This window comes from Glycine soja, chromosome 18 (genome assembly GCF_004193775.1).
Source record: "Glycine soja cultivar W05 chromosome 18, ASM419377v2, whole genome shotgun sequence".
NCBI classification, from domain to species: domain Eukaryota; kingdom Viridiplantae; phylum Streptophyta; class Magnoliopsida; order Fabales; family Fabaceae; genus Glycine; species Glycine soja.
The window spans coordinates 1,590,487-1,603,135 of NC_041019.1; the positions used below are offsets into that span (position 1 = coordinate 1,590,487).

Sequence of the window (12,649 nt, forward strand, 5' to 3'; positions counted from 1 at the left end):
ACGTACAGCAAAACTACATGAAAACAAGAGGGGTAGTTGTAGAGACTTGAGATAACCAGAAGAAAATTGTGTAGATTTTTCATTCCCATTATTTAATTTCAATACAATTAGCATTTAGCAGTACGAGAATCATGTAAAGGAAAACTTGAATAGACGAGAACAAGCAGGGTAGTAGTTGTACTTGTAGATACTTGAGATAACCAGAAGCCAAATTGTGTAGATTTTTTATCCCCATTAATAAAATACAGCAAGCAGTATAAGAATCATGCAAAGGAGAAAACTTGCATAGATGAGATGAAGATATCACAACATCAATGAATTATCTCAAAAGCCTGCAGGAAAACCACCCTTTCTTGGGTCACTCACTGCCACAAGCTTTCCATTTCCAATCCCTTTATTTTGTCTGGACGGCACAGAATTGTCTAGAACAATAAATTGGCAAATAGTCCCACCGGCAAGGCCCTTTAGGACATGACCCTTACTTTTAAGGGCTTCCCTGATATCAGCAGGAAGTTCAAAGTGTTCACCTAAAGTGGTCCAATTCTCATAATTAACCACGTTAGGTAGTAGCTGCATAAAACAACATGGCGAGTTTCTAAATTAATTAGTGATGGACAAGTTGAGATAAGTATGCAGTCACAATCACAAAAGAGAAAAATATCAGAATAACAGTAGCAACATAAAGACAAAATTCTTATTACTTAAAATGAACCAGGAGAAACAGTTTCTGGGGACAAAAATATGGATTCAAGTTAGAAGTTTTAAATTCTGATAAGTTATAACATTTTTCCTTGGTTTTAATGCTGTCATTCATTATATATCTATAACTGTCTCTGTGTTTGGAAGTATTTATTACAGTTTATCTTGTGACATAAGTATTTGTGCAAGTATTTGGGAAAACTTATCAAAATAGCGTATGATTTTGTCTATAAGTTGTTTTTAGCTTAATTCAATTTGTTCTCTAGTATAATTTATGAAAACAATTTACAACTTGTGAAAACAGTTTAATCATATTTCCTCTTGAATTATAGAAACAACTTATACATAATCACTTAAATGGCAAACACTTGTTCAATAAGCACATAATTAAGTTGTTTATTAGTTTGTGCATACCAGAGCTTACCAATCAGAGGCAGAAAAAACAAGCAACCCCCCAAAAAATTTAAATACAATACCTGATGATAGACCCTTGGAGCTGTTACAGAAGAAAAAGGATCCATTCCTTTAACGAAGTGATTCAAAAGAACTTCTGCAGTTCCACCAATGATGAAAGCACCTCCACTTGCACCTACTACAGCTTTTAGCTTCCCATCCTGTATAGGCATGGTAGGAAATCATTGCAAGTAAAGAATATGAGTACCTTGAATTAATAATAGTGAAAGGATTTCATAACCATTGCAATCAAGATTTGTTCTTTTGTATGCTTGACAAGAGTGATTGTGTCATTTAATAAAGGTTAAATTACTCAGTTGGTCCCTAGAATATCTGAACATTTTCAAGTAGGTCTCTAAACTATTTGTTTTTTAATTAAGTCCCTAAACTAAAATTTGGATCCTTGGATTATTTTATGGCAGCTTGAAATGGCCAGAAAATGATAATTTATGACGGTTTTAAAACCCTAGTGACTCACTTAAAAAATCAAATGATCAAGAACCCAATTAATAAATTTTAGTTTAAAGACCTACTTGAAATTTCTCAAATAGTTCAGGGACCAATTGACTAATTTCACCTTTTCTTAATAAATTAAAATTCTTATATCTCTATCTCTTGATGAAGCTCAACTTGAGCAGTAGTGGGTGACATGGATGATAATGTGGAAGAGGATAGCCACATTTAAGAAAGTCAAATCTTGATAAAGGATTGATTACCTTAAGGGCAATAGTGGGTGACATGGATGATAGTGGCCGCTTTCCTGGCATGATGAAATTGGCAGGAGCTGGTGGTGGAACATCCTTGGTAACATTTCTAGGCATGGAAAAATCATCCATTTCATTGTTCAGTACTATTCCTGTACTTGGTGAAAGGATCTTTGAACCAAAATATGCATTCACAGTGCTAGTCATGGAAATGGCATTTCTCTCAGGATCTATTATACTTAAATGACTTGTACCATGATCATGGATCTGATTCCACCTGAAAACACAATTCAGCACAACTGAGAATTCTGTATTGCCACAAACTTAATTTTAGTTTAGAACTTATTTTTACTTAGATCTTTATATATATATATATATACAACTTAGCGCCCATACATACAATCATTTTAAACTTCCTTCTTATCATCTGTTGTCATGTTAACACAGAGTAACACAGAATGTAATGTGAGGCTGCTACTATACGCTGGTTTGTGAAGATTGAATTCATTACTTCACTTGACGGTTAAATGACATTGGTAGGTCTAACTGAATAAGCCTAGACAATAGATAGTTATTCTGTTGTAAACAGTACATAGCTGCATCACCTCTCAGTTTCTGTTAGTTTAGCCAAATGCATGTATATAGGACAAATATATATATATATATATTAGCTAAATTGAAATCAGGGCTACATTTAAGGACAAATATATATATATATATATATATATATATATATATATATATAGATAGATAGATAGATAGATAGATAGATAGATAGATAGATAGACATGTACAGCATAATCAAGTTGACCAAATGCCTAGAACACCTAAAGTCAACCTTTATATACAAGTTGCAGACACTTCCTCAATCAAGATATATCTTTCTATGTTTCAAGTTGACTATATCATGAAACCAATTGGTCAAGAAATTGATATCTTTCAACTCTAGCTTATGGAGATGCGCAAGTTATGATGCATTAATTGTCAATATTTTCTGCATTTTATTCTTGTCATTCACACCAAAAGCTGCATATTGCAAGTGTGTGAGGTAGAAGACAAACATGGAATCTAAAGAACCTCATTAACTTGCACAGGCATGAAGCTACGTGAAAATTAGTGTAAACTCAAAGAACTTAGGAGCTTACCTGCTGCCGTAATGACTGGGGCCAAAAGTTTTATTATCATTTATGTCATTTTTCAACACGTTAGCAAACCTATGAGAAAGCATATCAGAAAGAACCCCAGTTATATTTACAAAATCAGGGTCACCAAGATTCATTCTCACGGCAAATACATGCTTCAAAGCTTCAATTTCTCGATGGAAACCAAGGGCACCAGAAAGGCCAGAAGGGAGTTTATATTGATCTAGAATGTTCAGCAGCTGTAACAAAAGACAGCATTGGCTAAATCCCTTAATTTGCTAATTATAAGATAGATATAAAGAAGAAAAAAAATTATTAACAAGAACACAAAGGTAGTGAATCAGATAGACTTACTAGCATCATTGGATGCCCACCTGAAGGGGGAGGCATGCCAAGGAGCTTTAGACCAAGAACATCATTAGATATGGGTTCCTTCTGTTTAACAGTGTAACTTTTGAGGTCTTTCATGCTCAATATCCCTCCAGCATTCTGGACATCTTTAACTAAATTAAGACCAATCAATCCTTCATAAAAGGCTTTTGGACCAGACTCTGATATTGTTCTGAGAGTCTTGGCTAGTTTCTTATTGTAGCAAATGCCACCTATCTTTAAGAGTTTTCCATTTGGGGCAAATATGCTACGAAGACCCTTGTCTTCCAATATATCTGACTCTGTTTCTTCCATCTGCTTGTGGAGGTATGGTGATACTTTAAACCCTCTACGTGCTAGAATCTCAGCTGGCTTTACAAGTCTTTTCCATGGAAGCTTCCCATGTTGTTTCCACGCCTCATGAAGGCCAGCAAGTTCTCCAGGAACTGCTACAGATAGGCCACCTTTGGCCTTCAAAGTAGTATTTCCAGCATACATATCCTGAAAAAAATGGATAAATCATGTTTAATACACCTTATCAATTGTTTATAATTACTTTAAAAAAATTAAGTACTACATACTTTTTATGGTTTAAAATTTAGTTTTGTTAACATGGGTGCTGATTCTAAACATCCAAAAGTAACAGGATTTTATTAAGAAAGAAAACATTTATCACACTTATGTTTCTAATGCAATACAAACTGTCTTTCCTAATAAAATTAGTCTCAGAAACTATTCCTCGAGATAAAAAGATTGATTTAAGGGGTTCACATCTTCCAATATGTGTTCTAGCATACACAAAGATCGTAGGATCAAACTCCTAACCACATAATCAAGGGGTATGGTTATTTACCAACCATGTTGGTTAAACATTTTCTTTTTAATACAACAAGTACTTATTTACTTCTGCATTAATTTCCTGTTTTATTTTATGTTTTTACTTTTAATTTATAAAACTATAACATTATTTTAAATCCATTTTCTGTTTTCAAATGTTTGTACAGAAAAAAGAAAAAAAGTTGTTTTCATGGTTCCCTTCCTTAAAAATCTCTGAAACAAGAACCCAATTTAAAACAATGTATCAGTTTTGTAAACTAAAAGTGAAAGCAGAAAATGAAAACACAGAAATAAACATGCCCTTGTATTTTTATCATATACTTTTTATTTTATTTCTTTAATCATTGAGTGTCTAAAGATACCATTAGTCTTTGTGTTGAAAATATCAATGCAAGGATATGTGATGATGAAAGAAAATGAAATAAACAAGGAGCAAAATTTTCAGTTATTTTTGGTTTTCTCTCTTTTTCACTTGAGTCTCGATCATACAACAAATTTATCAATTGAAACTACAGTAAGCAGAGGAATAATCCATAATTGAAAAGGAATTAATGATTCAGATGGTTAAAGAGTTAAAAGGGTACCTTGGAGGCAAGAGCAGGAGCAGTTTCTCTCATATCAAAAGCCTTTGCCACCCCATTATTCAACCTGAGAAGCAAAAAGGCTCCACCACCAAGGCCACTTGAAGCAGGACTCACAACCCCCAAACAAAGGGAAGAAGCCACTGCTGCATCCACTGCATGCCCTCCTTCTCTAAGAACATCCTTCCCAATCCTTGAGCATCTACGGTCATCAGTGGCAACAGCTCCATTGTGGGCATAGATCACCTCACCTTTGTGTTTTGGGTGTCCATTTGTTTCCTCAAGGCTTGAAGCAAAGGCCAAATTTGAAACCAAAAGCACAGCAATGACATGCCACAATAACACAGATACAACAACACTTGACATGTATGGGGACAGAATTTGGTGTAGGGAATGAAACATTTGCTGCTGACCTGTTGACTTTTGAAGCCGAGACATGGATGGAACTTGCTTCAGTTCAGTTTGCTGTAATAACATAAAGCAAAAGAATGGATGGCACTTGGCAGTGTCAAAAGTGGAAAGGACTAAGGCAACCTCGGTTCTTATGTTACTTTTGCTTTTTAAGCACTGATGTCTATAAGATCCTGCTATTAATAGGGGTATTTGTACCTTAAGTGGAAGGGTTTGCCTGTGTTCTGATCCGGTTTAAAATTTTAATAAGGTCAATTTTGACTCGACAGATATAGAATAGATAAGATTAGGTGAATCTGATTTATTGATATAATGTATATTAATGTTACATATAATTAAATGGTAGTATTAAAAAAGTATACTAATTATGTTATGTTTTATAACATATTTTAATATAAATAATATTAACATAAATATCATAATATTATGTTAGAAAAAATATTACTTTTTCTCTCCCAAAATTAATGTTGTATTTTAAAAAAATTATCCCAAAATAAATGTCATGTTAATTTATTCAATGTAGAACTAATTATTTTTTCTAGTAATACCTCTATTAAATTTCTTTTTAATTTTTCAATGTAATACTAATATTATTTCCTTTCATTTATTTAATTGGCTAATTTTGTTAAATTACTATTTTTTTATTTTTTTATTTTTTTATTAGTTGTTATCTAAAACAACACTTTGAGATAAAAAAAAAGTATTTATTAAGTTAAGAGTATGTATTATTAATAGAAATTATTTAAGAAATATACTTTTTAAAATAAAAATGTATAGGACTATGCAAAATATAATATGAATTCAAGCCTGGTCAAATCAATTGAACGGGTTACACCAGGAACACTCTCACTTATTAAGCATCCCTTAAAAAGTAAGTGTTTATTTAAGACATGTTTAAGTTACTTAATAAATTGGCCTCCAACTTACATTTCCAAAGATCTCCTTTTGTAACTTATACGTTGAACTTGCATTGGAATGTTCGTTACCACACTTTCAATGATCATGCGCTTATACGTTGATAATGCATCGGAATGAACGCTAACAAACTTCTAACGATGAAACAAACATGCACTTAAGCATCTTGTTCTTAAGTTTTTTAACCCAATTAATATTTAAAAACTAAAAAAATTAATGTTACATAAATTTTAAGAATGTAGGGTTATTTATGAGATTCGTTCAGAAATATTGTATTAGAAAAAATTGTTTAAATCATATAAGATAAAAATTAGTGATGCATAATGATACCATCCACTTAAAATATGCAAAGTAAAATGCTAAAACAAAGATACTCCAATCATGTGATATGATTCTTTGTAATTTAAAAAATATTCTTTGTAATTGTAAGTAATCTCTCACGTACCTATAAAGGTTTTAGAAACTACAAGTTTACGATTATTTTTGTCTATTTAAAATTTGTATTAATAATTAATAATCAAGTTTGAGTGAGAAAAAAATAAATATGGAACGTCTGAATAAATAGCGTCAAAAGACAAAGTGCTGAAGTAGCACGAGGGAATTCTGAAGAGTTAAGGACCACTCCACCAATCATGTTAATGCTTGAGAGATGCTATAGGACCGAACTCAGCCTCAACCATTCAAATGATGACAGTTCTCAATAAATTTCTTATTTAATTAAACATTTTACATGGCACCCAAGGTTGTTCAAAAATTAAACAAAATCATTTATAAATCGTCAAATTAATCTAAAAAAATTGCAAATGGCTTAAATTGAAAATTACAAAAATTAAAAATTTAGAAAATTGCATGTTTTTTACCGTTTTATTCGCTTTTCAAATTTTGTTAAAAAAAATCAAACCAAACCACCAGCGTATTATAATTATATTAATTTTTATTGTGATAATTAATAATAAGTATAAAATAATTATGTACTTTTTAGTTGCTTTATAATCAAAATATATATTTTACTTTCAAATGTTAAAAGGAATTTACCAATATTATGAGGTAGAAGACAGCCAGTTGGACATAAGCAATAAAAAGATAAATAAAACTTAACTAAAAATTATTTTTATCAAATATCCAATTCATCATATATTATTCAATTATATAATATTTGATTGTGAATAACTCATCTTTCAAATAGCAAACCAAGTCATACGCGGACAAATTAATTGCTAGAGCATTTGAGTGGCTGCTTTAAGTCAAATTATGGCAAACATACTTGAAGGTCAACACGCAACTGCAGTCAACGTGTCTGTTTTAATTTTTTCTTCTTCTAAAAAATACATTAAACCCGATTTTTAGAACTCGTTTAGGTCAAATGGCTTTGGGTTCGTCAAGTTATGATCAGATTGTATGTTGTTAAGTCTTTACTCTTCTTAAATAGACTTTTTCAGGCATAAAACAGTTATTTAAAAGACAAATTATAACCCTCTCAAGTCTCAAACTTTTGACAATTTTTTTTTTTTTCATTTTGTTACAAGCAAACTATTAATCTTTTGAAAATAAAAGTTGACCTGGGAAGTGGTTGCACACAGCATCTAGGAAAAAAGTCAAAAAGCAACGCTGGATTAGAACAAAATATAATTATTGTTTATTTTTCTTTCTTTCTTTCTTTTTCATTTTTTAATGACATCTTTTTCCATTGTTGTAATGGCAGAAATCAGTGTTCAGTGATTGATGATGGCCCCGATCTGATCAAAGATTCAAAGACAATCCTTTTGCTCACGTTGTGAGTTGTTTTATAAATTGGACAATCAAAATTGCATGACAAAATTTACAAACTACACTGTTGTCAGATGTCACGTGAAATAGATGATGCACAGTACTGCTTTAATTATAGTAGTGTTCAAAAATGAGAAATTTTAAAATCTTGAAATATTTTAAATTGAAATTAACTTTAATTAAATCTCTTTGATTTTTTAAATATTCTGTTTAGATAGAGAGAATTTCGATGTCAGTATTGTTATCCAAAGACTATTTGACAACGAAATCGACAAAAGAAAGAGAGAAAGGAGAGAGATGGGAAGAGCATAGAGAGAAAATAGAGATAGGACTAAGGAGAAAAAATAAGTAAGAAGAATTTCAAATTCTTGCTTTTTGACTTTTTAGTGTAAAAATTGAAATATTTTATTTTAAATAGTTAAAGCATTTCAAGAAATTAATATAATTTCAAATACTTTTTAAATACATTATTCAAATAACTTATTAGTTTTTTTTCTCGGAGACTTGAGAATTTTAGTGTACTTTTAAATCTGATTTTTTTTTAAATAGCGGAAATCAGGTTTAAAAGAGTCTACGGATAATTAGTATGAATACAAAGATTGGGCCTGAGCTCGAATTAAGCCCAGATTACCTGGGGAAAACAACAGATAAATTTACATGAATAATTTTTTTTTTCTAATTTGTCTGATTTCTTTCTGTAAAAATATTAAATGCGTTTTATATTTTTAAGACATTAAACGTATTTATTTTTATTTAACATTTTTATAAAATAGTAGAAAGTTTTATTAAGAGAATATATCAGTACTCAATTCACATAATGTCATTGTCCAAATTCCAAATATCTGGACGCATTAAAGTGAAGTTACCTGTTGATTGATCATGATCTACTTATCTTGGATGTACTATAAAAGCCCAATATGGATACACATAGAAGCTAGCCCAAACTGTTCAATCCTATCACTGACCCGTTTAAAACAAAATGGATGAGTTGACCAGTTTTGGAAAAGTGGGTGGTTAAAAATCTCAATTGGTCTCATTCAAATGTGGGTTGATTTGAAAAAAAACAAAATAATTATGAAAATGTGCTAAAAAAACCAAATTTTATTATAATTGAGTTTGTACGTTAATCACTCATATTTTCATTTTATAATCTTAAAAAAAAACTTTGAAACATGGTGTATGTCAATATGACTTATTTAAACTATAGTTTTTTTTTTACTATTTAAACTATGGTTTGTTAAAAATAAAACATAGTTAAATAAGTTATAGTAAAGGTACTCTTGTTCTTCAAAAAAAAAAAAAAAAGAGGTAAAGATACTCTTGTAACTAAATTTTCTTATTTCTCCGTATCACTAGACCATGAGCATTCAATGAATACATAACAATGATTTGTTTGTTGGTTGCCTAAAACTCAGACTTGTACGATAAAAGGATGACTACAAGTCAACAACAAATATAGAAGAAATAAAATCAAAAAAAAATTGGCCAAATTATGTTACATATGATTTTACTTTAATTTAACTCCATAAAAAAAGTTCTATACATGAGAAGTACAAATTGAATAAAATGGTATGATTTTTTTAATTTTCATTTGTTTCAATTAATGATTTAATTGATTTTCAGTTTATTTAATTATTTAATGGTTTAATACATTTTTTTATTACAGCAGAAAGACAAAATCTATCTACTCCTCATATACATTACCCCAAGCGCATCAGCAAGTACCCGAGGAAGAAGACCCGCTGGACATGATGACAGAAGGATTTAATACGATTTGAATACATTTTTTAGAAACAACTCTATCAAAATTATTGACGGTACCTAAATTGATTGTATATTTCAAGCTTAATTATGTTTTTAATATCAACTAGGGGTTGGTTTTTTAGTCTTTCAAATAAAAATATATATATTTTTAGTCTTTTAAATTAAAACAAAAATTGTTTTTAGCTCCCTTCCACCATCTTTTTCCAAAACAAACATAGAGTAGTTATAGTTGTTCTATCTTGTGTCTTTTAGCAAATCAAAGAGATTCTAAAAAGAGAGTATTTCTTTAATTCGAGAGATTAAAAATTACAAATTGTCATTTGAAAGACTACTAATTAAAAGTTCAAAAAATAATTAAGTTTATATTTTATTACTATTGCTAAACTTTTTTCCAAAACAAAAATGCTAAAATGAGGCTAAGTACACGTTGGTGGTGACACAGGAAACTTCCCTTCATATGCCTTGTCAGTATATTAATTTACGAATAACTTGTGCTCCATGTGATTCGATTTTATTTAAGTGTAATTTTTTTTCTTGAGGCGAAGATAATATTATAATATAAAAAGGATCCAAAACCACAATCAAGGAGTGATGATTTCGGACCAAAATTGTTTGTTTAATTAAAGCATACTTCTGTCTAACTTATAGAGTTGACAAGTAAATTAATACTATCACTAAATCTCCACTTTACTATTTTTTAAAAATAAAATTTAAATTTATGATGATATTAATTAAATTAAAAACTAAATAATTATAATTTTGATCTTCTTGTAATTCTTAATATGTAATTTTGGTATTCTTATTTTAAAAAATTATAATTTTAATTCAATATTCAACTTTCCGTATATTTATTTTTTATTTTAAATTTTCACAATTTCAATCTACTTATTTAATTTATTTGAGTTATCATATTATAAATAAAAAATATTCATTATTTTTCTTTATATACAAAACTTACAAGATTTTATTTAAGAAATTTGAATCCAATTTTACTCCTACTATCAACTTGTTTTTGTATAATTATTTACTTTAAAGAATATAAAAGTACAACCTATGTTATATTGTTAGTTAACAATAATTATCGAGGATCACGATGATTTTGTAAAGAATTATATCTATGCAATTTTTTCTTTATATACAAAGCTTGAATTCGAGATTTTATTTAAGAAATTTGAATCCAATTTTACTCCTACTATCAACTTGTTTTTGTATAGTTATTTACTTTAAAGAATATAAAAGTACAACCTATGTTATATTGTTAGTTAACAATAATTATCGAGGATCAGGATGATTTTGTAAAGAATTATATCTATACAATTTTTTCATTATATACAAAGCTTGAATTCGAGATTTTATTTAAGAAATTTGAATCCAATTGTACTCCTACTATCAACTTGTTTTTGTATAGTTATTTACTTTAAAGAATATAAAAGTACAACCTATGTTATATTGTTAGTTAACAATAATTGTCGTTATTCAGGATGATTTTGTAAAGAATTATATCTATGTAATTTTTTAAATTTAGAAATAATAAATTTTCTAAAAATTAATATACCATAAAATTAGTACTTTTTAAAAAAACTTATAAACAAACCCACAATACTTTTATATGGGAATAAAATAAATAAGAAAATGATTCCTCGCGTCCTCTCATGTTTAGATTTATATATTTTTGATGTAAAAGAATCTGTATTTATATATAATGTTTGAAAAGAAGATAAATGCAAAAAAATTAAGTAATAAAATTATATATTTTTTTAATACGAAACTATTCATTTCTAAATAAACAAAAGCTTAAATCTGTGAAAAAAGAAAAGAAACTTAAACTAATTTATTAATTGGGTAACTTCTAGGTTTTTGTCATAAGGACTTAAATATGCACATGGTCTCTTACATGATTAAAGGCGTAATGTTTCAACATTAAAAGAAGGAAAATTATTCGTCGTCAAACAATTCGATTAATGTAAAAATTATATACATATTGATAGTCGGGGTCTTGATTTTGATTTGTAGAACACGTCCTTCAAAAGATACAGTACTTTTAAATGTAATTAAACTTAAACTTTGAACTGAAATTTAATATTATAGTCCGTTTAAAAGACTGAAATTTGACAATTGGAAAAAATATTTGTCTAATTGATTCCAAATAGAAATGAGATTAATTAATCCCAAAATTTCAATGACCAATAGAAATTTATTAACAATTATAGATAAAGAGTATAATTTTTTAGAGAAGATAAAGTGTATAATTATGAATTAAAAATTATAGATAAAAAGTATAACTTTTAAATAAGTTATAAATAAAAAGTATAAAATTTATAAGTTGTAAAATAAATGAAATAAAAATAACAAGGGTGTCTGATAAAGGAAAATATAAGATATATATTGTATGTATAATTATAAAGTTTTAAGAAATTAATGATTATGAAAGAAGAAGAAACAGAGAAATTAAGGATATGCATTAAATGTGATAATCTCTACATTAATGGTAGAATCTAGAATACGACAAGTATATGGTTTCTATTGGTCATTAAAAATGAGGTTAATTAATCTTACTTTTACTTGGCATCAATTAGATAAAACCTTAAAAAAAGACTAAAATTTGTGGAAAATACATTGAATTTTATTCCACAGGTTAAGATAGTTACGTTGCCAAAAAAAATATGGAGAGAGATTTTTGTAACATTAAAATCATATTAAAATTATATTTAAGTTGAGGAGAGATTTTAGTGTTATTAAATATATTAAATAACCGATTTAAATAAAAAAATTTATATTGAAATTGTAATTAATTAAATCATTAATCAATCAAATTTTTAAACACAAAACAATGCATATATAACTCTAAGATTAATTATCAATCTCTATGAAACAAGAGTTTGAATCGAAAGATCTTTTTTAATAAATATGTAGCCGGCCAATTCGTGTATAAGATGTATATAATCTTAAATATCAGCATGTATATATATATATATATATATATATATATATATATATATATATATAT

At 28.5% G+C, this 12,649-nt stretch overlaps 1 protein-coding gene across 1 annotated transcript; it reads right to left on the minus strand.

Annotated features, from left to right (window-relative positions):
- Positions 1 to 52: 52 nt before the first annotated feature.
- On the minus strand, positions 53 to 5,341 carry LOC114396190 (glutathione hydrolase 1-like). The gene is made up of 6 exons (XM_028358091.1): positions 4,789 to 5,341; positions 3,353 to 3,868; positions 3,002 to 3,237; positions 1,869 to 2,133; positions 1,176 to 1,313; positions 53 to 570 (listed from the first exon to the last, which is right to left on the minus strand). Exons 1-6 carry the CDS (start codon positions 5,260 to 5,262, stop codon positions 325 to 327), a joined length of 1,875 nt encoding a protein of 624 aa, XP_028213892.1. The 5' UTR covers positions 5,263 to 5,341; the 3' UTR covers positions 53 to 324.
- Between the last annotated feature and the right edge of the window lie 7,308 nt (positions 5,342 to 12,649).